The 26,609-nt window shown below is 48.1% G+C and overlaps 4 protein-coding genes across 4 annotated transcripts; 3 read left to right on the top strand and 1 right to left on the bottom strand.

Moving 5' to 3' along the window:
- The first annotated feature begins 319 nt into the window (after nt 1–319).
- Nucleotides 320–4,232, top strand: LOC125524618. Its single transcript, XM_048689660.1, has 5 exons — nt 320–499; nt 619–691; nt 3,546–3,597; nt 3,679–3,748; nt 3,940–4,232. The coding sequence occupies exons 1-5, from the start codon at nt 410–412 to the stop codon at nt 4,021–4,023; spliced, it is 369 nt and encodes a 122-aa protein (XP_048545617.1). The 5' UTR covers nt 320–409; the 3' UTR covers nt 4,024–4,232.
- Nucleotides 4,233–6,026: 1,794 nt separating this feature from the next.
- On the top strand, nt 6,027–7,693 carry LOC125524611 (formin-like protein 5). The gene is made up of 2 exons (XM_048689653.1): nt 6,027–7,048; nt 7,126–7,693. Exons 1-2 carry the CDS (start codon nt 6,221–6,223, stop codon nt 7,480–7,482), a joined length of 1,185 nt encoding a protein of 394 aa, XP_048545610.1. The 5' UTR covers nt 6,027–6,220; the 3' UTR covers nt 7,483–7,693.
- Nucleotides 7,694–20,640: 12,947 nt separating this feature from the next.
- LOC125524603 lies at nt 20,641–21,505 on the top strand. Its single transcript, XM_048689647.1, has one exon. The coding sequence runs from the start codon at nt 20,783–20,785 to the stop codon at nt 21,149–21,151; it is 369 nt and encodes a 122-aa protein (XP_048545604.1). The 5' UTR covers nt 20,641–20,782; the 3' UTR covers nt 21,152–21,505.
- A 1,641-nt stretch (nt 21,506–23,146) lies between these two features.
- On the bottom strand, nt 23,147–26,027 carry LOC125524596. Its single transcript, XM_048689636.1, has 6 exons — nt 25,716–26,027; nt 25,480–25,629; nt 25,141–25,399; nt 24,816–25,034; nt 23,732–23,874; nt 23,147–23,642 (listed from the first exon to the last, which is right to left on the bottom strand). Exons 1-6 carry the CDS (start codon nt 25,971–25,973, stop codon nt 23,343–23,345), a joined length of 1,329 nt encoding a protein of 442 aa, XP_048545593.1. The 5' UTR covers nt 25,974–26,027; the 3' UTR covers nt 23,147–23,342.
- Nucleotides 26,028–26,609: the final 582 nt, after the last annotated feature.

The raw sequence follows: 26,609 nt of genomic DNA, 5'->3' as shown, positions 1-26,609 counted from the left end.
TTAAATAAACGGATCTTCAATAAAGGGGAAAACTCCCGTGTTGCGACAAGTGACGCACATGCAACACGCCGCTTGTCGTAACCTGGGGAGGTGGAAGTGATCTTTGGGAGAAGTATTCCTCAATTAGTGATTTCAGGGATTTGCTGAGTAACATCGTGTGACTCGTGTTAAAGAAAAAACATCGTGTGACTCAACCTGGGCTTCCCCTCGTACCCACACGGACGGCCTACTAAGTTGAACGACCATGTAAAAAAAACCTGAGTTGAACAACCACGGGCCGTTAGTAGGCCACCATCCCCCGTGTCCCCATGCCTTTCCTCTAAGCCTCACCCGACCCACCACAGTCTCTTCGTCTCGCTCACCGGGCTCCCCAACCAATTTCGTGGTGGCGCACGCGAAGGGTTCGGGTATGGAGGCGGCCGCCGACGAGGAGCAGGAGGGGCTGTCCGCGCAGTCGCCGGCACAGGCGCCGCCTTCATCAGCGTCCTCCCTTCCAAAGGTCCCTCGCCGTTCCTCCCGACTCCCCCCGCCCCCTCCCCCACCTCACCCCCTCCTCTGTTTTCGCCTCTGAAGATCGCGCGTGGTCTCGTGGCCTGATGCGTTTCCCTCGTATCGCAGGAGCAGTCGCAGGTGGAGCTGGAGCTGAGGCTGCTCCAGGCTCTCGAGTTCTACCCTCCCTCCAAACTCAAAGGTGTGATGCTTCGCCGTTGTGGATACCCGTAACGCATCTTTCTGTCTTAGTGGCCGTGACTTCATTTGTGTATGTGCCACACGAGTAGTTAGTCTTGCAATCATGGCTGACCTAATTGCTAATTCTGTGGATAGCCAACCTATGGGACACTGAAAGAGAAACACAACGACTGAGCCTCCATAGTAGTGTAGTAATAGTACTATCGTGTCCTTTCTCGGTTTCTCCCATGATGAAACAAGTTCACTGCTGCTGTTGAGGATCTCCAACTTTTTTCCTATGATGCTATGAATTTTATGGTCAGGGTTTCAGCTAAAGTAGGTTGACTGGAGTCCATTCTTTGTACCTAGTTAGTATATGAGGAAAATGGGCCTCTGAGGAAATAAGTACAGAATTTCAGGCGAGCTGTGTACCCCTGCAGGGCCTCCTGTATCATTACTGTTGTGAAAAATGGGGAAACAACTACATACTTGTGCTGTCATTTTAAGCAAAAGGAAAAGGCATTTAACCGAGTATACTCTGAGTGTGTCATAAAGCCTTGCTTGGTCAGGCTTAAGAGCCAACCATATAGTAGGACACATTTCAAAAAATACTAGTGTAAAAAAGGCTTTTATATTATGGGCCGGAGGGAGTATTTTAGGATTAGGAGCACTCTTTTACTATTAGGTTTTTGTCGTGATGACCGGTGTTTTGGTTACCGAACATTAAAAAAATTACCTTGGGGGGGGGGGGGGGCGAGAAAAACGTGGTTACCATGGTTACCGCGAAATACCGACATAATACCGTTCAAAATTTTGAAATGAAATTTGACTTCAAATATTTGGCTCAAGTCAAATTGCCACGGAATTAGAAATTTTCATAAACTGGTTGTTCCTCAGCTCTACCCTTACGTCGTCGGTGCCTCGTGGTCTCGAGTTTGACCCCTGCCCGCCCTTTTAAAAAAAAGAAGATTCTGTTGTATATCCATATAATTAGACAAAAAAGATACTAGAGGGATTCGAACCCAGGACGTTGTCGTCTTAAAAGTCCCAGCGCCCTAGACAATACACCATCGTTTTCTGTGTCAAATGTGAGTTTCCATCCTACTTGACTACATGTTGATTGTTCAAATTCAAAAGGCTTGAAACGCCCATTTACCAGGGGGCAACGAAATATTCGGTAACCGCTCGAAATCTCAAAATTTCGTTCGGTAACCAAAACACTGGTGATGACACCAGAGACAACTGAAATTTGGAATAGTGTGCCATAAGTTACCAAGTTAAACAGCAAACAAGAAACACGCAGAACATGGCAAAGAATGCTGGCCAGCCTTTGCATAAATCCTCTCTATAACTATAATTTTTGGGGCTAAGTTTCAATCACCCTGTAGTTAATTGACATACAACACTGAACTGCATCATCTCTTATGCTTATTATCTATGATTTATTTTAAATATGGTACACGCAAGCTGTACTGCCCTCATTTGACAAAGTTGCTATATTTAGGAGATCTTATTTCATAGCTCGAAACGAGTGCATGATTGTTTAGGAATAGGATGTTCAAACTTAACCATGGAGGAAGACAGCCATCCCTCCATATGTAATGGAGTTCGGCTGTGTGCATAAATTGCTTCTTTTGGAAGGGCGTCCAACTAAGAAGAATAGTCTACCATCAATTACCAAGTTTAACAGCAGAAGAGAAACCACGGAACGTGGCAATCAGTGCTGGCGAGGGGCGTACCCAGCGCTGAAAGCTCCCACACAAGGTGGGGTCTGGGGAAGGGAATTTCTAGACAGCCTTACCCTTGCACAATAATTCTGCAAGGAGGCCGGTTCGAACCCAAGACCTCCAGGCCACAAGTGGAGAGACTCTACCACTGCGACAGGCTCGCCCTTCCGAGCAGTGCTGGCAAGGCTTTGCATAAATCCATTATGTAACTAGAATTGCTGGGGCTAAGTTTTAATCTCCCTGTGGTCAATTAGCATTAAACATTTAACTTTAGAATTTGGTACACACAAGCTGTATTATCCCCATTTGACAAAGTTGCTACATTTAGGAGATCTTATTTTGCAACTTGAAACAAGCACATGATTATTTAGGAATAGATATTCAAACTTACAATATTATGTAGCGCAGAGATCAGAAGAAACTTAGAAGATACCGGCACCTTTTTCTGTAGTGTGCTTGGTCTTGATTGTTTTTTCCTGGATTTGATGAGGTTTTAAGGAGTAGCTAGTCATTCATTTGTCTTTTAATTGCACTCTGTCATGGGGGCCAGCAACCATGGAGGAAGACAGCCATCCCTCCATATATGATGGGGTACGGCTGTATGCATAGGTTTCTTATTTCGGAGGGGCATCCAACTATCTGTTGAAAGCTGTACTCAGCTAGCTCTAGCTGGCATAGATTGGTCCTTGAGTGCATGCAATTAGAAAGTATTGAGTATGGATTTCTTTGGAGCGTTTTCAGATCTGTCACAAAAGTAGAATTTACAGAGTTTGGTTTAACGTTCTGAAAGAAATGTCCTCCTAGGGTTAACTCTGTGTGTGTGGAGGTGTGGGGGGGGCGGGGGGGGGTAAATAGCAAAGCAGAAATAACAATGAGTTGTGCGCTGTTTCTGTTAACATGTCAATGCTTGCATACAAGGTGAATATAGCAAAAGAACTTCAGAAAAAAACAATCGGACACGGAACTAGCTCAACTCACAGAGTTACAAGACTTTGCACACTGATTCGTGTCCTCCCTTGGCCCTGGGAGTTTTGGCAAAAAATGGTTTTGCGGATGTTTGTTACATACAGGATACAGCTGTTGAAATGCTGATGAAGAATTTTGTTTTTGTTTTTGTTCAGTATGCATTCTAAAGCTGTGTGCTTGTAGGCATTCATCGCCACTTCATTCTCTACGGCCTCATGGAATACTTGAGAAAAAGGTGACCATATGAGAATCCTTCAGTTTGCACTTTCATGAAATTAGCGGGATCTGAGAGCTGACAACCTATGAATTCTTTCAGCCTCGACAGACAATTCTCGGCGGATGAAGTTTTGCAACTGCTGGACCGCTTCTTCAACCTAGAAATGCTGGTGATTGAAACACTCGTCGATTTGGACTACTTTGTTACCGCTCCTCTTTTAGCTTTGTGATTGTTTTGCATCGACGCTACGACCCAAATGAGATCTTGTCTTTTGAAGACATGTTTACTTTAATCTTCTTTGTTCCTAGTTTTGGGAGCATGGGCGTTATTTTTACAGAGTTTTGTCTAAACCAAATGCAGAAACCGGACGACGATGAGAAGGATAACTTCGGTCAGACAGAAGAATTTGCCTTGCCGGACAATTTCTTCAAGAAGGAAGAATGATGTGCAAGTTAGCTGTTTCTTTGTGTTCTTTTCCCCCTGTAGTCTTTGCCCTAGAAGCCTGGAACAGAACACCCATATATATGCTGATGAGCTGTGTTGGTGCGCACTGACTTGACCTGTGCTGTTGTACAGATTCTGTTCTGCTCGGGTACCCGATGAACTGTTATGAGTCTGCTCATTTAGGTTTGGAATTATGTGTTTCGCTTCAATCGTTTCCTTTGTGTCGGCAGTTCGTTGTTAGCTGAAACTGAAAGCAGTTTGCCGATCCGTGTCCCCGTGGTGTGCCTGGGGATGATGGTGTGGCTGCTGCATATTGACAGCATTGTTAATAGTATAGCCAACTGCTGGCTATATAATGTTGCCATGTCGCGTATAGTCATCACTTATAGTCACCTATACAATAAAGTTAGCTATAAGGTTGGCTATAAGAGTAATTTTTTTTTCATTTTATCTCTATCTTCCCCTTTATATGTATTGCATTTGCTTAGGAGTACGCATATAGCTAGGCTTTTGCATGAGAGTCCTCTTCCATCATTATTTTCACGTCTCTCTCCTTCATATAGGCAAAAATGCCATGTAAGCAGACTATAAGTTCATTATTGTACTTGCTCTGATTACGATCACCCCGCCACCTCCACTGGCACAAATCAGTCCCCTCTTGTTGTTCAAAGGGTGGTCCGGACAAATCTTTCAGGCCCTCTTTGGACTGCATGGATTATACAGGATTATTTCCTAAGGATTAGTGGATTGCCTTTGGATCAAATGAATGTTGGCACTCACATTCCTTTTCATAGAAATTTGAACATCCATTGAAAGTCTGGAACCCATTTTAAAAGTTGATCATGTAGGATCGAGACTTTCCTGTTCACTGACTTAACCTGTGCTGTTGTACAGCTTCTGTTTTGCTTGGATACCCGATGAACTATTATAAGTCCGTGCATTTAGGTTCAAAATCACGTGTTTCGCTTCGGTTGTTCCCTTTGTGTTGTCATCCCGTTGTTAGCTGAAACTGAAAGCAGCCTGCCTATCTGTGCCCCCGTGGTGTGCCTGGGGGCTGGGGATGAGAGTGTGTGTGGCTGGTGCATCTTACTGCAATCGCCACGCCACCGCCGTTGGCACAAATCAGTCGCCTGCTCTCTCGTTGTTCAGCAAGGGTGGTCCGGTCGAATGGTCCAGGCCTCATTCGGTTTGAAGGTTTTTTACAGAAAAAAAGCATAGGAGCAAAGATTCCAGAGAAGAATGTCCTATAGATGCATTCGGTCTGTAGAAAATGCGGACGGGAATTTTATAGAAATATTATTCATTTTCTGTATTTTTCAAGGAATCTATAAATCCACTTAAAGCTCTTTTTTGTGCGTATAAACGTGGGAAGACAATTCCTTAGAATGACAAGTGACATCCTATCAACTTTCTATACTGTTCCTAGATCCTAGGTTTTGGTCCCTCCAAACCGAACGGGAGAATTCTATAGGATCCTTCCCTAAGTAGTCCGTATTAGTGGATTGCCTTTGGATCAAACAAATGTTGGCACTCAAATTCTTTTGCATATATTCCGTAGAAGTTTGAACATCCCCTGCAACCCAATCATGTACTCCCTCCGTTCCATAATATAAGTCTTTTTAGAGATTTCACTACAAACTAGAGTACATACGGATGCATATAGATATGTTTTTTGGATCGAGACGACTTTCATGTGTTTTTCTATGTTCCGCTCAAACGACCATTCCTATATTTTTCAGGCAAATTCTACTCCCTTCGATCCATTTTTTTAACGGGCCCATTCGATGCATATTAATTATTGTTGATTTAGTAGTACAACTTAACGAATGAAAAGAACGAGTGAATGGACGAGCTGCTAGATCGCGTCGCGTCGGGCACCGAGCAGTGGCACAACAGTCCCTCACCAAACACTCGCTCTTCGTGCGAGCCCGTGCAGACCCACGGGCGGCTTGATTTCGTATCTTGTGAGCAGATCTATGGATAAACCCTGGCGACGTCAGCGCGCACCCCACCAGTCGGCCACCCTCACCCACACCGCGGCGCCACCACGGCCGGCACGCACATGGCGACAGGGGACGGGGCACCACTCCCACTCGCACACACTTCCTCCGCTCCCTTTCCCTTGCCGATGTGATCCCCCGCCGCCTCCGCCCTCGCCCTTACTCCGTCCCCGCGCCGATCCCATCGCCCCCAGGAAATGTCTCGCCACCACCACCACGACCCGGCCCCGCCGCCCTGCTGCTCCTGCTGCGCCTGCGCCTGCTCCCCGCCGCCGTGCGGCTACTACGCGGTGCCCCCTCCCCAGCCGGCGCCCGGGTCCGACCAGCTCCTCCACGCCATCGCCGCGCATCTCCTGCTCAGCTCCGCGCCCCCGCCTCCCCCACAACCCCAGCCCCACCCGCAGCCCCACCCTCAGCCGCCGCCGAATCCCGCTGCGCACCACGCGAATCTCTACGCCTCCTACGCTTACCAGCACCAGCAGCAGCCGGGATCCGCCCCCCACGCGGCCTATCCCCACCCGCCCGCGGTCGCCCCTGCGCCGCCGCCGCCGCAGCATCAGCACCAGCAGCCGAACCCGCCCGACCACGGCCAGCTGCTGCTCCACTCGCTCCTCCGCCGCGTGGCCGCGCTCGAAACCACCCTGCCGCACTGCTTCCCCTCCCCTCCCGCACCGCCGCATCCCCAGCAGCCCAACCCCCGCCGGCATCACCGCGCCGCGCACGCGCACCAGGAGGACCCGCGGTCGCGGTCGCCCTCGCCCCCGCCCCCGCCCCCGCCGCGTCGCGCGCGCCGGGGGCCGCCGTCCGAGAGGGAGCTCGCGGCGCGCACCATCCAGGAGCACTTCCGCCGCTTCCTGGCGCGGCGCTCCCGCACGCTGCGCCAGCTCAAGGAGCTCGCCATGCTCCGCTCTAAGGCCGCGTCCCTCCGGGCGGCCCTCTCCGGCTCCGGCCGCCGCCGGTGCAAGGACCCCATGGCCGTCTCGGAGGCCGCCCTGGGCATGCTCTACCGCCTCGACGGGATCCAGGTGATGCAACGACCTCTGTTCGGTCCCATCGGTTATATGCCATTGGTGTGGGGTTTTGATGCTGGATTTCGGACCAGGGAGGGGACCCCATGATCCGGGAGGGGAAGCACGCCCTGAGCCGGGAGCTCGGCCGGATACTGGAGTTCGTTGACAAGGTGCTCCTCAAAGAGCAGGAGGAGATGGGCGTGGACGGCGCATTCGACGATTATCCTGAAGGTTGTCATGGGATGAATCGCCCAACTGTGAACAGGAAGGTAAGTTTCCGCGGTAATGAGGCCAATACCGAGGCTGATGAGAGCTCTGAGAGCTCGAGTTCTGCCGAGGCCGATGAGAGGAAGGCTGCAAACAGCAAGAAGAGTGCCAATGGCAAGCCTGGGCTTGCAGCCCCAGTGCCAGTACACATGGAGTCAAGGAGAACTGGAGGGGAAATGTGATAACTCGGTCTCGCATCTTGTAATGTTACCTCATGTTTAGAATCATGTTTCTTGAAATTAGATTGGAGCCTGCTAGTTGGTAGAGTTTGTGCTGCAACTACGATGTTTAGACTGTTGTATTACCTCTCTTGTCACATTTGTCTCTGCATTGTACCACTGGTAGTTTTGAACATTCAGAATCTAGATTGGATCATTTTGTCACACACGTGGACCATTTTGTTGCACTAATTATGTCATGTTTCTTGTGGGATCTTGGTCAAACAGCATGTGTTTAGGTGAGCTGTACGTCATGCTCATCTCCTTATCAATGAATCGGAACATGTTTACACAACTGCACCTTGTTCTGATGTTGTCATTAATAGTTCTAGATCGCTTCTTGACCCTGACAGATTGAAGTTGTGGCTTTATCCTTTGGCCCGCTTGTTAATTATCGCATGGGGTCAGTTTGGTTATGCCTACGTATGCTGCTTACATGTGCTGGGTAAGTGTTTCTCCATTAGTTGGGCCATCCATGTGATGATGTTTCGAGCCATAAGCCCATAACTCATGACGAGTGTCTCTGGGTGCTTGTTAAGTCGGTATTGTCTGAATCTGTTGAATGAAATCAGCATGCCCATTTTGGATCCGGAAATATAATCTTCTTTGGGCCTTGCTAACGTTTCTTTGCTGGGCCTGGTTCGTTATATGGGGGTTGATCATTTTAGCAGGACTATGAAAAAAGGACATGTGAACCGCATCTTGGATCATGTTTAGACTATTGTTTTCTCTCTCTGTTACATTTGTTACTGCATTGTACTCCCTTCGTCCCGAACTAAGTGTCTCAACTTTGTACTAAAGTTAGTACAAAGTTGTACTAAGCTTGAGACACTTATTTTGGGACGGAGGGAGTACTACTGATAGTTTTAAACATTGAGAGTCTAGCTTGGATCATTTTGTTCCACTAATTATGTCATAGTTGTGGGATCTTGGGCAAACATGTGTTTAGGTGAACTATACGTCATGCTCATCACCTTATCAATGAATCAGAACGCGTCTACACAACTGCGCCGATTTCTGATTTTGTCATTAATAGTTCTAGATTGCTTCTTGACCTTGACAGATTGAAGTTGGTGCTTTATCCTTTGGCCCGCTTGTTAATTATCGTATGGGGTCAGTTTGGTTGCGTCTACTTATGCTGTGTACACGTGTTGCATAAGTGTTTCTCCATTAGTTGGGCCATCCATGTGATGATGTTTTCAGCCATAATTCAGTAACAAGTGTCTCTGGGTGTTTCATCGTTAACTTGGTATTGTCTGCTCCGTTGATTGGAATCATCTTGCCCATTTGGATCCGGAAATAAAATTTCGTTTGGGCTTTGCTTACGCTTTTTCTTTTTCTTTTTTCCTTTTTTGATCGCTGGGCCTGGTTCGTCATACAAGGTTGATCATTTTAGCAGGACCTTGATGAGAAGAACATGTGAACTGCAGCAAGGCTCGAGTCTCTTCGGTGCTCAATATACACTGTCGGGTAGACATTTCTAGCATGGCTGTACAGGGTCAGGGTTCTTGAAATTAGAAATGAATCAGATCCGTTACTGGCCTGTTGCTAGAACAAGCGACTTACTAAGGCTGAAGTGATGCTATCTTAATGTAGTTTTCTGTATGCTGAGAAGACTCATGTTGTTTTAACGCTTCAATTGAGGATCTGTGTTGTTTTTCGTAAATGTGTGTTCTCTGTAGTTTTTGAGACTAGATGTTGTGCCTCTCAATGCTGCACAAGTCCTCGAATAGCTGAACTGATAGATGGAAGTTGTGGCTGGAAAACACTGAGGTTAGACTCTCTAATGGTGCTAGCCTGGAGTGCTGAATTATTAGCAAAGGGGTGCCTCGCCCTTTGTCGTGCCGGTACGCCAAAGCTAATGAAACACCCTTGTAGACCTCGATGAAAGGAGAACGTGTCATTTTTGCCTGTGCAACTGATGGAGAGTGAATCTGCAACCCTTAAACTATTCGATGTAAACATACAAATGAAAGGATAGTTGCAGCCAAAAGGAGGTATGCGGACCAAGTGGTTAACCCTGAACTGGCGGAGGTCATCGCTATGCGTTGTGACTAGAATTTGCTGAAGAAGCAGGCTTCCAAAGAATTGTCGTGGCATCCGACTCTACCACTTTGGTCAGCAAAGAGCAAAGTGACAAGTGATGCGATTGGTTTTTGCCTGGCTTTTTCGTCGATTATTTGGGCAATTCTCTTCTGCTTAATCAATCGACGAGGCAAATTTATTTTTTTGATAAAGAATGGATTTTATTAACTCAAAATGAAACATCAAGAAGATACATAACACAATGAGCGTACATCCGGCCCTCTGCATAACTAGGATGCACACGAAAAAGTGATACCAATTTGCGCACACGAAAAACACGCCGATAACTAGCAACCTCATATAAGACGGAAGCTATGTGTAGGCGAGGAAAAAAGGAAAAAAAGCCCTAAAGTGGTCAGATCTGCGCGGCAAACTACAGTAATGACCATATCTGCACCAACCATCTCATGACATGACATGAACGGCGAGATTCTTCAACAGCAATGCCTTTAATAAGAGAGCGACACTCGAATGCCGCCGTCATTGGACGACGAGGCAAATTTGTTGCCTCCGTTTTTTAAAAAAAGTGCTGCGATGGACCGATCTCAAACAGGTGCCATAGATTTTTATATTATAAGAAGAGTAGGGCTCCAAAGTTTGTGTCTTCTTTCTTCACTCATGGTAATCAGTCATGTAATATGGCTGCTCATGTTCCGGCAAAACCATCGGAACATGATCCTGGGTCCTGCCGGTTGGTTTAATCAAGTTCCTGAGATTATCAGGACCATTGTATGCAATGAACAATCTATGTTTGTATAAAAATGAAGCTGCCATTTGACTGCGTGTACAGTTTGCATAGAAGCCCGGCTTCCCTTTCACTCGCCCACGCCATCGTAGTGATTGACACGGCTGGTAACAGCATCAGAGAAATCTTCCGTGTCTTGTGCTCGTTGACGTTTGCCTACCACGATTTTAGTGCATCCTTCCTTCACACCGCGCGGGCAACAAAAGTCGCTCTACGCTCGGGTCTCAGATTTGTCTGCCATCACAAACGGGGAGTCGACGTCAATCTCACCGCGTGCCCCGGCCCGCACAGCGATCACATCCACTTCGCTGGAGAGCGGTACATGGCCCTGCACGCAGGTCACACGTTACGTCTATCTAGAGAGACAGCATTCCGCCGGGATCGCGCCCGTCGCCGCCGCGCTCACCGGCCAGCGCGGCGACGCACGGGCCGAGCCGAGGGTTTCACAGCCGTTTCTCCCCGCGCCTTGACGACAACCAGCTGGGGATGGCAAGACTTGGGAGCTGGGGGCCGTAGTCTTTGCGTCTTCTTCTTCCCACACGGCAGCGGTGTCTGCCCAGCACAAGGCTTGCCGACATATATAGGTGAGGTGAAACGGCTGCCCGGGCAGTTTTTAGACGAGCCGGGGAAGTAGGCGGATCTCGGGGTTTCATGGCGGCATGGGCCTCACGGAACTCTCCAAAAATGCATGCAACTTATTATTGACTTTGCCATAACCAGCAGATTCCCCCAAAAAGAGAAGAGGCACTACTATCTACCTCTTCGGTTGGTTCGCTTGAGAGTTTTGTTACATGTATAAATGCATTTCAGAAAACGGCGATTCTTGCATGGTTTTAGTATGCTCAAAACTGCAACTTTTTCCAGAAAAGTGTGTGTATAGCTTATACGTAGTAAAAGAAACATTTGAGATCGCATGTTTAACTAAACTGACGTTGCATTTTTTTTTCCGAACCGACTCGGATGGTGTAAGAAATTCAACCCCGGACGACATAAATGTAGATGGACCGTTATATATCTTTAGTCTAGTTGTTTAATTGTCTAAGTCAATGTAAACCATTTTTTTGATGAGATTGTTATGTTGTTGGTGTTGTACTAAATAGCTGGTGATATTTATAGCGGCGATCGAATAGTATGTGTGATGAACGACACCCTTGATGATATAATCCAAGATCTGCTACAGCAAGGGAAAAAACTGAGTGCCCATCTGTGAGTCTTTTGCGACTTGATTAGGTTGCCAAATTGAGACAAAAGTCTTTGATTCTCGCCGCATTTCAGAAGAGGGTGGCTTTAGCATAGTTTAAGGATATTGGAAATAACAACTTATTTTCCAAGAAAAGTGTATCTTACTGTAGTAAAAAATAAGAACTTGAAGTTGTGTGTTTCACTATATTGACGTTGCATTTCTAGAAGCAGACTTGGACATAAGAAAATCAATCCCAATCGATTTAATGTGGATGGACCGGTATATCTTAGGGATAGGCTAGTTGCTTAATTGTCTAAGTCAATGTGAACCATTTTTGGGCGAGATTGTTATGTTGTCAGTGTCGTACTAAATGGTTGGTGATATTTATAGCAACATTTGAATAGTATGTGTGATGAATGACACCCTTGATATAACCCAAGATCCACTGCAGCAAGACAAAATTGAGTGCCCACCTCTGAGTCATGTGTGATCTCATTAGCTCGTCAAATCAAGATACACGACTTTACTCCATTGCCTCCTTTAATCCTAAAAGATTGGCTGCTCTATTGCCCTTACTTCGTGCCGAACCATCTCTAGCAGTGAAAAACCACATTTTATCGGCGTAGAGACCTAGTTGGGCCTCTACTTATCCATTTTCTATAATGTCTTCTTCATCATAGTCAGACGCCCTTGCCTTCTCCCATTCTATTGTCGTTTGTGACTACTGAATCAACACCACCTCCTGGCAATAACCTCTTGTCGTCATCTTCTTAGTCTTACCATTGATCAATACGCCAGCTCATCCCACCCCCGCCCAACGCATCCTACTTGAACTACCACTAGATAAAATTACTAACTGTTATTATAAGTCCAGGTGGCGGTATGAATCTTATACCCCGATGAACCCTAACCTGAACCATCATCGGTGAAGATGTCGCGACTTCCTGGCAGAGATGAAGGTGATGTCAACAACATTATCGGTTATGTTTTATTTTAAAAGTCAATAAATAAATTAAATTACCAGCTAAAATCTACATTTGATATGGAACCACATTAACAATCAAAAAAATCTTCCACATCGTATTGACTTGACTAACGTGAAACAAAAGCTTGCTTTTTGTATCTCAATAAGTAGATTCAACGGCACATATGTCCATTTTCAATATATAATCACATCATAACAATATACGAATCTCCGTGTAAAATCAATGACATAAAATTTTGATGTGAGATGAAGTACGTCTTATCGATTATGTTTTTCTCGAATACGCACGAGTGTGCGTATCATATATTAAGAGAGGAAAGGGGAAGAACCCCAAGCACAGTTATTTACAGAGTGTTTACACAACGCACTCCACCACACGCCGACCTAAAGGGACTACTCACCCTCGGCCCGCCCATCTACCCCTACAAAGGAGACTTGGAGGTCACCATGCAAGATGCCTGCCTACCTCCATGTCACACACTCGGAGGCAATCCGTCGTAGGACATGTTGCTCGTCCGGCCTCACTCCTTCAAACACGATAGAATTTCTGTGTTTGCAGAACTCCCACATGACTAGCAGGTGGATGGCTGGTAGGGTCTTGGCATGCTTTCCATGAAGTATGGTCCTTGTGCACCATGTTGGTAGCTCGTCTCCCACCGACGGTGACAGGCCCATCGTGCCCAAAACTTATCGATTATGTTTTATTTTATGCGTCTTACCGGTTATGTTTCATTTTATAGGTCAATAAGAAAACTAAAGTGGCGGCTAAAATCTACATTTTTTGCAGGCCAATAAGTAGATTCGATGGGCACGTACGTCTGTTTTCAACATGTAATCACATCATAACAATACATCACATTTATGTGCAACACTTAGGGCACATCTAGATGTAACTTTAGAAAGACGGTTATTAGAACCGGGCTTTTTACCCCTTTCCATTGCAAAGAACGGAAATACAACCAGTTCAAGCTAGAAAAACAGGAGGGGGGAAAGAGGCATAGCGAGTTCTTGCACTACCAGGAAACCCACAATACTCGCTCGCCGTCGAAACGAGTATCATGGGGCGAAAACCTGGGTAGCACAGCATAACACCTAACCTATTACATTCTCAAAAGATCAGATCAAAGTATCAAAACACACAGTCGCATGAAACTCGAAGGGGAAACAGTATTGGGATCGCACGCCCGTCATCTCCTCATCCAGCACACCTCCAGAGAGCATCAGGCACCTTGGATTAGTTTCTTGACAGCACCACACATCTTCATCAGCTGCATCGTCCCAGTCCTGATCATCTCAGCTCCATCGCGAAGATCCTTGGCGTCCTCTCCTTGTTGAAGCCCTGTCCAATATAATAGAAAGGAACATAGAGAAAACACAATCTCAAAAGGAGTCTTAATTTGTTTCTTTTCAAAAGTAGCTCGATTGCGTGCCAACCAAATGGCCCAACATACGGCCGCTAGGCCCACCGTATGAAACTTTTGCTTCCCAGGAAGGAATTTGTGGCACCACACAAAATATTGCCAGTAGTCCGACGGGCATCTATCGGTGCCAAGAGCTACTCCAATGGATCGCCAAACAATTCTGGCCACGGGACAAGTAAAGAACAAGTGCTTCACCGTTTCCACCTGTTTGCAGAAAGAGCAACAGGGATTCCCTGTCCAATTTCTTTTGCTCATCACTTGTCTAGTAAGGACTGCGTCTTGCGACATTTGCCACAGAAAGATCTTGATTTTAAGAGGGATCTTGGCTTTCCAAATCCATCTATAATGGCACCCACTCAGGGGTTTCTCCAGCATTTTATATATTGACTTAGTGGTGAATTTGCCATTCTGGTTGAGTCCCCAGAAAATACGATCATCCCTCTCAGTAAGGGGGATTTTATTGACCACAACACGCATATCTTCCCATTGCTTGAATAATTCAGGGGTAAGCCTACGTCTGAACATAGAGGCGTCGTCAAGCCTATCTTTTCGGTCCAGGGTGCTTGTTGGGTAGTTGCAGATTTCAAACAAGCGCGGATACTGATCTTGAAATGGGATCAGCCCATTTATCGGATCTTTCCACAACCTGATCAAGTTCCCAGCCCCAGTCTCAATCTTTCTGCCCATCATATATATATCTTTAATCTTGAGCAAAGCTTTCCAATAGGGCGAGTCAGAGAATTTGGGGGAAACTTCAGCAACAGAGGTGTTGCGAAGATATCTGGCCCGGACTATATCTTGCCATAGCCCGTTTTGTGTCTCTAATTTCCACCACCATTTGACCATGAGACTAATATTTTGCTTTCTAAGATCTTTAATACCTAAACCCCCTTTGTCTTTGGATCTACATATCTTGCTCCATTTAACAAGATAGTATCTCCTCTTTTTGTTGCACCCTTGCTAGAAGAATCTACGTCTGTGTTTGTCTAGCCTCTCGATGAAAGTCTTATTCATGAGCCACATAGACATGTGGTAGAGAGATATCTGTGTGACAACAGAATCAAGCAAAGTGTGCCTCCCTCCTATTGAGGCAGCGTTGCCGATCCAGGCCTCGAACCTCTTGAGGTACTTACCAACAATAAACTCCTAGTCGGAAGATTTTAGATTAGTATAGCTCACAGGCATTCCCAAGTATTTGAGCGGGAAACTGCCAACCTCACAGTTGAAGATTTCTGCATATTTTTTCACCGTATTTTCATCTCCACCCACAGTGAGGATCTCACTTTTCTGAAAGTTAACTTTCAGGCCAGACATCATTTCAAACATATATAGCAGCAACTTCAGGTTGACAGCCTTATCAGCATTATCCTCGATACAAATGATTGTATCATCTGCATATTGCAGGACCGCCACCCCATCAGGGATGAGGTCTGCAGCCAAGCCCACAATAAGTTTGTTTTTTGGGCATTTTTGATCATTTTAGTGAGGCATTCAACTGCTAGGTTGAACATGAAAGGAGAGTGTGGGTCCCCCTGCCTAACCCCTTTTTTGCTTTGAAAATACGGCCCAACACTACCATTTAGTTTGATGCTCACCGTCCCATTGTGCAGTATCTTTTCAATCCAACCACACTAGGTTTTGTCAAAGCCCCGCATCTTGTGGCATTCTAGGAGAAAGTCCCAATTCACCTTATCATAGGCTTTTTTCAAAGTCCAACTTAAGGACGATTCCCACTTTCTTCTTAACATAAGTGTAATTAAGGATTTCATGAAGGGACATGACCCCGTCCATGATGTTTCTCCCTTTTACAAAGGCGTTTTGAGTAGTACTAATGAGTTTGTTCGCATAAATGGCAACTCTACGGTCAAGAACTTTGGTGATCAACTTATATGGGCATCTCAACAAGCGGATAGGCCTGTATTGTTGGATTTTCTCGGCTTTAGAAACCTTAGGGAGTAGAGTAATAACTCCATAGTTAAGCCGTTGAACATCCAGTGTCCCTTGGTGGAAAGCTTTAAAAAGGGCCATAATGTCATTTTTGACTATATCCCAGCACACCTGATAGAACTCAACAGGAATATTATCGGGTCCAGGGGCTCTATTAGGAGCCATGTCGAAAAGAGCCTCTTTGACCTCTTGTTCTGTAAATTCTCGACAAAGATCTTTATTATCTTTTTCGTCTAATTTCTCTTCAGGGGACCAGGTTCCCGGGTCAAGGTGAACCCGGTTACCAGGGGCTGGTCCAAACAGCTCTTTGTAGAACTTAGTGGCGTGTGCAATTAAATTGTCCGTGCCTTCAATCAATGTCTCTCCCACTTTAAGTGATTGGACTGTATTTTTACGTTTCCGTCCATTAGCAATTTTATGATAATAGTCAGTGTTCAGGTCTCCTTTGAGCAGCCAGCGCTCGTGGGACTGTTGAAGCCAAAATATTTCCTCATTAACCAGGAGCTCATAGAGCTCAGCGTTGATGTCCATTTTTCTACTATACAAGTCAGGAGGCAACATATCTTCTTCTTCCAGTTTCTCAAGCATAGCTAGTTCCATACGTAGTTCTTCTTTCTTTTTCTTATCATGCCCATACTTATTCGAGCCCCAACCTTTAAAATAAGTTTTGATTCTTTTCAGCTTGATGTTCAGGGTATCAATTGGATCTGATGAAGCTACATTTCTAGCCCAAATTCTCCTCACAGTGGGCATGAACTTGTCATCATTGATCCAGGACAGGTTAAAACAAAATTCACGGGGTTTCGGGGCTTCGCGCCCCTCTTCCCCGGAGGACAGCAGGAGTGGGTTATGATCAGACAGCTCCCGAACTAGTTTCCTCACTGAGATCAATGGGAAAATATCTTCCCAACATTCAGACATAAGGATTCGGTCTAGTTTTTCCAGCGTGGGATGAGTCTGGTTGTTAGTCCAAGTATACTTCCCCCCATTGATGTGGATCTCCCTAAGAGCTAGTGTATTGATAATGGAGTTAAACATGTCAGTGGCTTTATTGTTCACCATCTTTTTATTCTTCTCTCCCGAATGTCTCAGGATATTAAAATCTCCCCCCACAATGTAGGGTATGGTCATGCCACTACAAAAGGATGCTAGCTCCACCAGGAATTCATTTTTGAATTCATCATGCGCCGATCCATAAACTACCAGCAGCCCCATTGAATTTTCTTCTTTTTGTCAAACAACACTAGTTGTAGAACATATTTGCCCTTAGCACAAGATACTATATCAAAAGTATCTTTCCTCGTACCACATAAAATGCCCCCAGATTTGCCCATAGAGGGCACCCAGTTCCACTGGAATATGTCAAAGGGGTAAATTCTTCTCAAACACTTAGGTGTGAATTCTTTTTTTTATAGTTTCTTGTAGACCCAGGAAGTCAAGGGAATGGTCACTAATCATGTCTGAGAGGCAGGTGGCCATCCCTTTCTTGCCTACCCCTCGACAGTTCCAAATGAGGCCTCTCATTTGGAACGTTTTTTGTGGAATTTGGCTCTAGTAACCCTACCAGGAGACGGGGAAGGGTTACATAACAATTCTTTCTCAGTGTTGTTTCTTTTCTGACTCCTAGTCACAGGCCTAGAAATTTTGATATTGGATTTATTATGTTTTTTCTTCTTAGGTTTCACAGAAGAAATACGCTCAAAAATATGCTCTTCCTGGTCCAACCACTCTAATATCACAGGGGTATTCCTGCCTAAGCCATTTGTCACAGTCATGTTATCCTGCTCGTTATCATCATTATTATCTTCTTTTTTATCATCTAATTCTTTTCGGACGCACTCAAGCTCTCTAATAATGTCAACAACAACGAAATCATCATTGGGTATTTCTACCCCTATCTTATGAGCTCTGCTAATTAACTCATTATCAGAAAGCACATCAAATGAATTTTTGGAGGTAGGAATATTATTACCTTCCAGATTCCTCTTACTAGCCATTTTTTTGGCCTTATCCTGCACCTTGTCCTGCATTCCAGAAAGGTTACGCTTGCTGAATCTCAATGGGGCTTCAGTTGCTAGTGGAGGAGTGAGAATGATCTCTTCAGTGCTTTCAGGGGACGGGAGTTGTACCACATAGCTGCACGAAGTCTTGATCCCAGGGTCCACCTCACCAGTTACCTCCACAATCTGAGAATGGTTAGAAGCAGTCTGACAGGGTGATGCAAAATTATTATGTATGGCTCTCTTCACCTGAATGACTTGAGCATTTTTCTCCATGACAACAGGATTCCTGGGGACAATCCAGTTGGAGGAATCTCCCTCGCCATCCTTCATTTTCTCCTCAATTTCTCTCTGTAATGTTTCAATGAGCAGGGAATTGTCCCCATCACTTTCAGTAGAGGGAGATCCCTCTTTATCATCGTATAGCAGGCGACAGGCCTTGCCACCACGGTAAGAGCCCCCAGTATTGCCATGCCCAGCAGACTCAGGCTGCGGCATCCCTTTTTCTTGTTCAGTACGTTTCCTCTTGGGAGTCTGGTCTGGCTTGGTCCTTTCATCAGGAATAGGATCAACGGTTTCTGTGTCCACATGATTTTTAACCAAAACCTCCTCAACCTCATATGTAAACCTGTAGAAACGTCCTGCAAGCACCCCTTCAGCAGTGGCAGGGAGTTGAGCTATCGATCTACAACAGATTTTAGCTCTGACAGAGGATGGGCGATTTATGGTAGACATATCAACTTCCAGGGTAATTCCAACAAGGCCTCCCACATAAGCTACAGTTTTATCACATCTCTTGTTAGGTGGAATTTTTTCGATCTTAACCCAAGCAATCTCTAACAGTCCCTCAGAATCAATATCCTCAGACCAAGGAGAAAACTTGACACTGACCCCACACTTTTTCAATTTAATATTTTCAACAAAAAGAGCTCTGTCAACCTCTCTAGGGTTCGGCATTCTCATGACAAACTTTTTTGGAGTAAAGAATCTAGCAGAGCATCGCCATCCCTGGCCAACGTAAACACTCAACTCATGTTCAATATCTTTGGTCTGAGCAGAGCCATCAGTAATGGTAACAACAATGTTGAAAATGTTATCCCTACTCTGCCTATCCACGCTGTAATCAGGAATGTAAAAGAAGCCCTGACCCTTAGTTTGAAAAGCACACATCACAGGTGTGTAATCCCAAGGAAAGAACTCATTGCAGACAAAGGACAGGTGACCTCTCTTTTTACATCTATCACAGAGAGCCTGAGGACACCTAACAGTGAAATGCCCAGGAAGATGGCAGATCTGACAAGCATCACAAGGAGGAACGATAGTACCAGAGGAGGAGTACTCGCGGTTAGCAGCAGTGGCAGTGTTCTTGTCGAAGGCGTGGTGAGCCTTGTCGCTTCCGGCATCACCACCACGCAGCTCCTGGCGGTGGGGAGGAGGTGCCTGCTGCCCATCGGTCGTCGCCGGCACCTGAGACTCCTGCAGGTCGCCACCATCCCCATCCCATCTGGATTGCCGGGTTCGGTTCGCCTGCAGGGCGCCGGCCGCCTCATCCCACTTGTCGTTGGTGGTGGAAGAGCTTCCCATCTCCGTCTTGCGCTTCCAGACGTTAGAATCAAAGCCGCGGCCGCGGCCACGATCGAAACGCCCAGCGCCAGCGCCGCGCCCATGGCGGCCCACACCAAATCCGTCCCCTCTCATCTCAACAGGTGGCTTCTCTTTGGATCTAGCAGCAGGATTCACGAAAGAACTCGTAGGTGGCTTCTCTTTGGATCTAGCAAGGGGATTTGTGGGGGATTGAGAGGCAACTACTTGGGCAAAAGAACGCAGATCGCCATGGATTTTGCCCTCCCACCAAGCAAAGCTAGGACGAACTCTAGATCTGGCGAGAGGCGAAGCGCTCTAGAAGTGGGCGAGCCCCTCGTCGAGATCCAAAATGGGGGAAGGAGTAGCAGCCGCAAGATTTATACCCGCGGCGCCCCCGGAAACCCTAGCTCCATCGCTCTCATGGCGGTTGGATCTCCCCTCACCTACGTGTCGCGCATCCGTCCCATGGCGGACCGGTCCGCGCCCCAGAACCCCTGGTCCATCTGTCATACGTGACGCTCGGCGGTGCATGTCCCGATCCGCACGAACGCTCCCATGTACCGCGAGCCCACGCGGTGAGCCACGCGGCAGTGCATCCCCGCCGGAGATTCCTCCGTTCGCCGGAGATCTGTCATAAACCCTAGCAAAGTGGCAGGGAAAGGCGACGATGTCCCCGATATCGATCCACTCACCAGGGCGTAGGTATCGTGCATCCACCGTGTACCCCCTAGTATCGAGCAGCACGATCCGAAGAGCCTCCCTGCGCAGCCAGAGTTCGCCGTTGTCGAGCGTGACGTGACGTGCGGTCGCCAGGTCCGCCGCGAAGCGAACCCTCCAGCGTACGTCGCCAGCCATATGACGAGGTAGACCTTTTATCTGACCACTCCGTTTCTACGGACCAGTTATAATAGACGGTTATAATAGACTTTTTAACAAGCTTCTTTTGTTTTTCGAGCGAGAGGGTCGCCTTTCTGCATAACTTGCCTGCCTCTAAATCAGTTGGGGGGTCGAAATCCCCAGATACGTACGTACCGTAGCTTGACTTCGCCTTTGGCCCGTCTCTGTTTTCCAGCTCCTCATGCACCTCACGCCACCGCCTTTAAAGCCAACCGCACCCTCCCAGCCCAATTTCCACCGCGTCCCTCTCGGCTCAACTCCCCCGCTCGCCACAGCCCCCCTTCCACCTCTCGCCGGGCCGCCCCTCGCCGCGCACGCGCACGCGCTCCCCGAGCCACCATTCCGCCCTCCAAGAACCACCGGAGCGACGCAAGGCAGGCGGCCCAGTCGCGCGCGCGCGCGTGCGCCGGCGCAGCCATGGCGCGTTCTTGGTCCTGCGCCCTCCGCCTCCTCTTCTTGGCGTCCCTGCTCCTCCTCTGCTCCGCCCTGCCGCCGCCGCCGCCTCCGGGACGCGGGAGCGCGACGGAGCTGACGGCCGCCGACGAGGCGGTCCTCGCCAGGATGTGCAACCCGCGCGCCGGCCCGCGCCCGGCGTGGTGCGAGGAGCTGCACCTGATCAAGCGGCGCGCCCTCAGGGGAGGCGCGCGGCACCGCCACCACCGCCACCACCACCGCCAGGGCGCGCCCGCGGTGCCGCTGCCCCCGCCGGGCCGCGACGAGGTCGACATGCGCTACGGCGTCTCCAAGCGGCGCGTCCCCACGGGCCCCAACCCGCTGCACAACTGAGGACGGCCGGCGACGACGGCGGGGCCAGTTCTTGCTTTCTTGGACGGATCACCGGCAGGCGCCCGGGTTCTTCAGCGAGGATCGATCGTCCTCTCTTGTTCCTGCTTTCCGCGGCGGCGCACCCCTCGACTGCGCGGCCGGAAAGGACTTACAATGGAGGAACGATCGATGCCCGCGGCCAGTAACATAGATATAGCATATGTATAGGCCAGTTCTTCTTCTTCTTCTTCTTCCTTGGAATTCTTGGTTCTTTCGTGTCATTTTTGCTCTAGTCTAGTAGCATAATTTCGCCGTTACCCGGCTCGCGCCATCAATCAATGCAAAGGAAGAAAAGCCCGCAAGTTTTTGTGCCGCCGCCGACGTGACGTCCGCTCGATTGTCAATTTCTCGCTGTGGCTGACGGCGTGGGCACCGGCGCGACGCCACGCCATTATTTTTCTTCTCTTTCACACGTATGATGTATCCGTTCTTAAACTGAAAATGAGGCCAGGCTTGGCGTGCCTTGTATCTGACCAGAAGACGAGGCCATGCGTGCCCTGCCAGCGGCCACGGCCGTGGACGGCGTCGGCGGCCGGGCCGCGCCGCTGGGGTTTAATGTGCGCTGCCCCTCCCTGTGACGGCGAGGCAAGGTTGGAGGAGGTTTAATGGCGCACCACCGTCTGTCTGCCTCCGTCTCGCCCTTGCGTCGTGTGGCATTCATTTCGCTCGCTCGTGGTTACTAATTTCGATCTGCATTGCGAAGTTACAGTAGTAATTTTGACTTGTGATGATGATGACTTGGTTCTGACTTGTGGCCGTGGTAACTGACTTAACTACCTGGTCTGGGCCTGACAGGGATACGGACACGCAGTGAGGCCTCTGACTTCGGGAGTAGGACAAGTCGCGAGTACTGCTACTGCGCCCACGTGTAGTGGCGCGACACCGGCACCGTTTTCAGCCATCGTGCGGTAAGTGTAACGTGTTCACATCTTTTTTACGGGCATAGTGCAACTCTAGAGATTGGCCAAAATTTCTCCGTCGCGTTGCCGTTGCATTTACCCGTACGTGGTGTCTTGGGTGCCAAGGATCTTTTCCTTAGGCCCTGTACAATGAAAGATACTTAGAGAAGGTGTTTTAAAAAATAAATCCGGCTTTCTTTAAGCACCGGTACTTATTTCTATAAGATAGACGCTTAACTAAGCGTCTCTCCTATAGAAATAGGCACCGGTGCTATAGAAAAACTCAGTTTATTTTTCTAAGCATCTTCCATCATACAAGCTACTAGAAGCACCGGTGCCTATTTTTACAGAAGAGACACCTAATTAAGCGTTCCTATGTACAAATAAGCACCTTTCCTAAGCACCTTGCATTGTACAAGGCCTAAATGGAACATTCATTACCATCGGCCTCCTGCGTGAACGTTGAGGTTAGCCTAATAATTCATGTTTATTAAAAGCTCGAAAGCTAAACGTTGAGGTTGAGCCCATCAACAAAAGTGAAAACCGGCCGGAGTACCAGCCCACTTAGCCATGAACCGCAAAATGATGTACGCGTACGTACGTCTTACAACAACTGGTGTTTCCCTCAAAAAAAAAAACTGATGTACTACAGTGTCTCAAAAAGAAACTACAGTGTCTCAAATAAAAATTGATGTACTAGTACGTGGTACAGCAAGGCCGACTGCAGCACACATGATGTGCTACTCAACGAGCGATGTAAGTACGTACGTGCAGGTTAATGAGGCAACTGTCTGCCGCGTGAGGATAGTGCAGTGCAGCTCCCCGTGTGCCCGCCGGCTCATGGAGGCAGCCCCCGCGCATTTACTCGACGGAAACTGGATCGGTCGGGCCATGGAATTAACTCCCAAATCCCAATCCACCGTGCATACCATCCCAATCTTGTGCCGTCTCAACGTACGATTCACTCGTCCGTGGCCGGCCAACAAGATGCGTGCTGTAAGTTGCAACGAGATGCACACGAAGGCAAACGCTTCACTGTGCCCTGGCCGATTCTAGCTTTCGGATCACAAATTTTCTATTGGAAAATGTAACCATTTCATCGTACTGTACTGTACAATCTGGGTAAACTAACTCTATACACGCATTCTGCAACAATGTGGATAAATCATTCACAGCAGCAGCCAGTGACGTTTCATTTCGTGACAAAACTAAGCAGAAGAAAAGACAAGGCAGCGGTTTCTCTGGTATATGTATCATCGCTTCCTTCCGGAGACGGTCTTCTTGACGGCGCCGACGGAGACCAGGAAGTCATCGAGCGACGAGAGGGTCTTCATGTCGTCCGGCGGGAAGTAGCTGGCCGCCTTGCCCATGAACGACGCGAAAATGAGGGAGAGGCCGGGCGAGGCCGCGGGGCGGTCCGGGAGGAACTCGTCGAGGAAGGCGAAGGCGGCCAGGAAGTCGGACCGGCTCGCGTTGATCGGGGCCGCGAAGTGCGCCGGGATGATCCGCCGGAACGGCCAGTCCGCGGCGATCCTGTCCACCCAGTCCCTCACCTGCACAACAAGCGGGTGATGTTAGCATGCCATGAAGGGATGACTGAAGTGTAACCATTTAGTGTAGTGCTAGCTATGACAAAACATACCTTCTCTGGAACTTTGCTGAAAACGAGCGTCTTCACGATTGGTGAGACGATCAGTTTCTGTGACATTTGAGCGAAGCTCGCGTTGGGCTCGAGGAGATTTGAGGGACCAAGGAACAGTATTTGAAGTACCATCCTCTCCCATCCTGTTGGAACATAGACGAGGTTAAAGATAATCCTGTCGATATTGTTGATGCAAATATACAAGATTGTTGGTACATCAACATATGATTTGTGCTATGCAACTAGTAGCAATTACAATGTTGCTTCTATCTGTCACGTTAAAGCTTCAAACTGAAAGTTAACAGGTTTGATCATTGGCAATCTTGAAACAATACACATGATCAGGATTGATGATGTACATATCAAGAATACAATGACAAGATAGTAGGAATGATGGTATTCCTGAACGCAGGAAGATAGTAGGCAAATGAGAAAACCCAATCACAAGCGCGTGTACCCGGCGTACTCTACTACGAGTACTTTCTTGATTCTAGGACATGGAATCGCTGAGGACAGAGATTGTCATGTAAACAACATTCAGATACACAAAGCCTAAGCAACAAGAACATAAACAATACACCAATACTGGCAAGATGACCTTCCTACTTAATGTTGCTGCTTTTCAAATTCAAAAAGGCTAACTGAAGTGAATAAGTTAATACGGCCAAGTTTTAGCACTAACCTTTTTTCTGAGCAGTACATACCTAGATGCCTACATGGAAATCAATCTAGTGTTCTACTACACTACCTTATTCAAAACATGCATTCTACATTTTACACATTCCAGATAATTCTTGTACCGTTGTGATAACAATTAGTACAGAATGGAAGCATTTCCACGATTAGACTGCAGTTAAAACGTTAGACTGATGAATGTTGCCCCTTTCCAAAATGTGGGAAAAAATAACTGAAAAAAAAGCAAATATGGACAAGTTTGTGAAAACACTTCTCTGGATGAGCATACCTAGACGGGAAACAATCTTGCCAAGGTGTTACTACTACACTACCTCAATTCTAACATGAAGTGCAGATCTCACTGCTTCCAGCTAATTCTTGTTCAGAAATGGCATCAAACTGTATTTACCTGTCTGCCGGGTAAGCTTGTTGTCCTCAACGGGATCATCAGGAACCTCTCTCCCTTTGCTCAATATCTTAACTGCCAAGCCGTTCTTGGCAGCTGCCAACAAGGACTCTTTGCTGATGCAATCGGGCGGCTGCCGAGGGACAAAGATGACAGCATCCGTGACCAGCAATGTCCTGGAAGGCTTATGGTAGAACGCCACCTCCACATACGGCCCAATCCCTGAACGCACCCAATTTACAGAGGCATAATTATCATGTATAGTATGCATCAATGCGTTCACGACGGTGTTCAGAGATGAGAGTGGGCGGTGAGGAACTGGGAATACCAACTTCCGGCGAGCTGAGCACCTTCTGCTCGATCTCGGCGGCCCAGGGCGTGGCGTCGTCCTCGTCCTCGAGGGGCTTGGAGCGGAAGACCCCGAAGAACTCGAGCGGCAGGTTGACGGGCCAGCTCCACTGCCGCGGCGCCACCCACACCTGCGCCCTGGGGAACTTCCTGGAGAAGGGCCCGAGGAAGACCTTGTGCTCGTACGCGAAGGTCGGCAGCACGATGTGCTCCACCGGCGCGCCCAGCTCCTTGATCAGCTGCGCATGGCATGGCGCCGGATTAATGTCGAACAGGAGCCGCGCGAACTGTTGCTTCCTTTGCAGAAACTGAAGCGTACCTGGATGCACTCCTTGGTGGGGGCGATGGGGGCGTGCACCCAGAGCCCGCCGGAGCGGAGCTTGACGACGGTCATGCGGGTGTTGGTGGAGACGCTGCTGAAGCCCAGCGCCTGCTCCTGCTCGAACAGCCATACGCTGCCCTTCACCGCCTGCATTCGGAGAGGAGCTCAGACTCCAGAGAGCAAGCGAAGTGAGGCGAGAGAGGATCAGGCTGAGGCGATTGTCTTTTACGTACCTCGGTGCGGGTGGTGCGGCGGTTGAGGAAGGGGCCGAGCGGGAAGGGGAAGCCGGTGAAGTTGAAGTAGAACCGGGACGACGACGAGGAGGAGGCGCTGCTGGCTTCGTCGGTGGTTGAGGAGGCCGAGACGGCGAGGCGCGGCCTGCGGAGGGCGTGGGGCGGCGCGGCGTGGTGGTGGCGGCAGGGCGCGCAGGGATGCGGGCGCGGCGTCGCGCGCAGCGGGCGCGGGGCGGAGGCGACGGATGTGGCTGCCATTCGTTTGAGCGAGCTCGGCCGGAGGGAGCTCGCGGCTGGAGAAGTTCGAAGATGGGCCCGGGAGAGAGTGAGAGGTGTGGTGCACCTGGGTTCGGACGGATGGCTGGATTGGGGGACGCGTGGAGACGCGCCGGCCGTTGAGTTTGCAGATGGTTCTAGGACCTGCAACCCCGAGACTGGTGATACGGGCGATCCGAAATGTGGTGAATTCTCTTCTCCATGCGCAGAGCTGCACCTACGCTGCTTTTGTAACTACTAGATGACTCGTTGCGTCAATGGCGCAAAGGTTAAAAAGGAGCCAAGTATTATGAGAATATTTAGACACTTAAGTCCAAAGCCAAATGTAGCCAACACTCCCTCATTCTCTGCTTGGAAGCCGCCTTTTCTCACCGGATCTAACATAGATACATGATTCTTCAAGACCAAATTTCAAAGAAAATATAAAGCATGCAAGGCTTTAAGTTGTACTACTGAGACCATACCACCATATCTTCATTTAGTTTTTTTGGAAATCTAAAGGTCTAAGAGGATGGTATATGTGAGAAGATGTGAATCCATAACAAAAAACTAAACTAACTTCCAAACAAAAATTTCAAGTTTGGAAGCCACAAAGAAGCAGCCCAGATCTCTCGTTGT

Source organism: Triticum urartu, chromosome 1 (assembly GCF_003073215.2).
Source record: "Triticum urartu cultivar G1812 chromosome 1, Tu2.1, whole genome shotgun sequence".
NCBI classification, from domain to species: Eukaryota; Viridiplantae; Streptophyta; class Magnoliopsida; order Poales; family Poaceae; genus Triticum; species Triticum urartu.
Note: the sequence above shows the minus strand (reverse complement) of the source record. Positions and strands in the feature narration are given on the sequence as shown.

Excerpts from the sequence above, each read along its gene's own strand:
- LOC125524618 (XM_048689660.1), top strand. The coding sequence starts at position 410 with ATGGAGGCGGCCGCCGACGAGGAGCAGGAGGGGCTGTCCGCGCAGTCG. Across the intron at positions 500-618 it reads CAGCGTCCTCCCTTCCAAAG|GAGCAGTCGCAGGTGGAGCT; the intron begins GTCCCTCGCCGT and ends CTCGTATCGCAG. Across the intron at positions 3,598-3,678 it reads ATGGAATACTTGAGAAAAAG|CCTCGACAGACAATTCTCGG; the intron begins GTGACCATATGA and ends GAATTCTTTCAG.
- LOC125524611 (XM_048689653.1), top strand. The coding sequence starts at position 6,221 with ATGTCTCGCCACCACCACCACGACCCGGCCCCGCCGCCCTGCTGCTCC. Across the intron at positions 7,049-7,125 it reads ACCGCCTCGACGGGATCCAG|GGAGGGGACCCCATGATCCG; the intron begins GTGATGCAACGA and ends ATTTCGGACCAG.
- LOC125524603 (XM_048689647.1), top strand. The coding sequence starts at position 20,783 with ATGGCGCGTTCTTGGTCCTGCGCCCTCCGCCTCCTCTTCTTGGCGTCC.
- LOC125524596 (XM_048689636.1), bottom strand. The coding sequence starts at position 25,973 with ATGGCAGCCACATCCGTCGCCTCCGCCCCGCGCCCGCTGCGCGCGACG. Across the intron at positions 25,400-25,479 it reads CCACCAAGGAGTGCATCCAG|CTGATCAAGGAGCTGGGCGC; the intron begins GTACGCTTCAGT and ends TGCCATGCGCAG. Across the intron at positions 23,643-23,731 it reads TCAGCAAAGTTCCAGAGAAG|GTGAGGGACTGGGTGGACAG; the intron begins GTATGTTTTGTC and ends CTTGTTGTGCAG.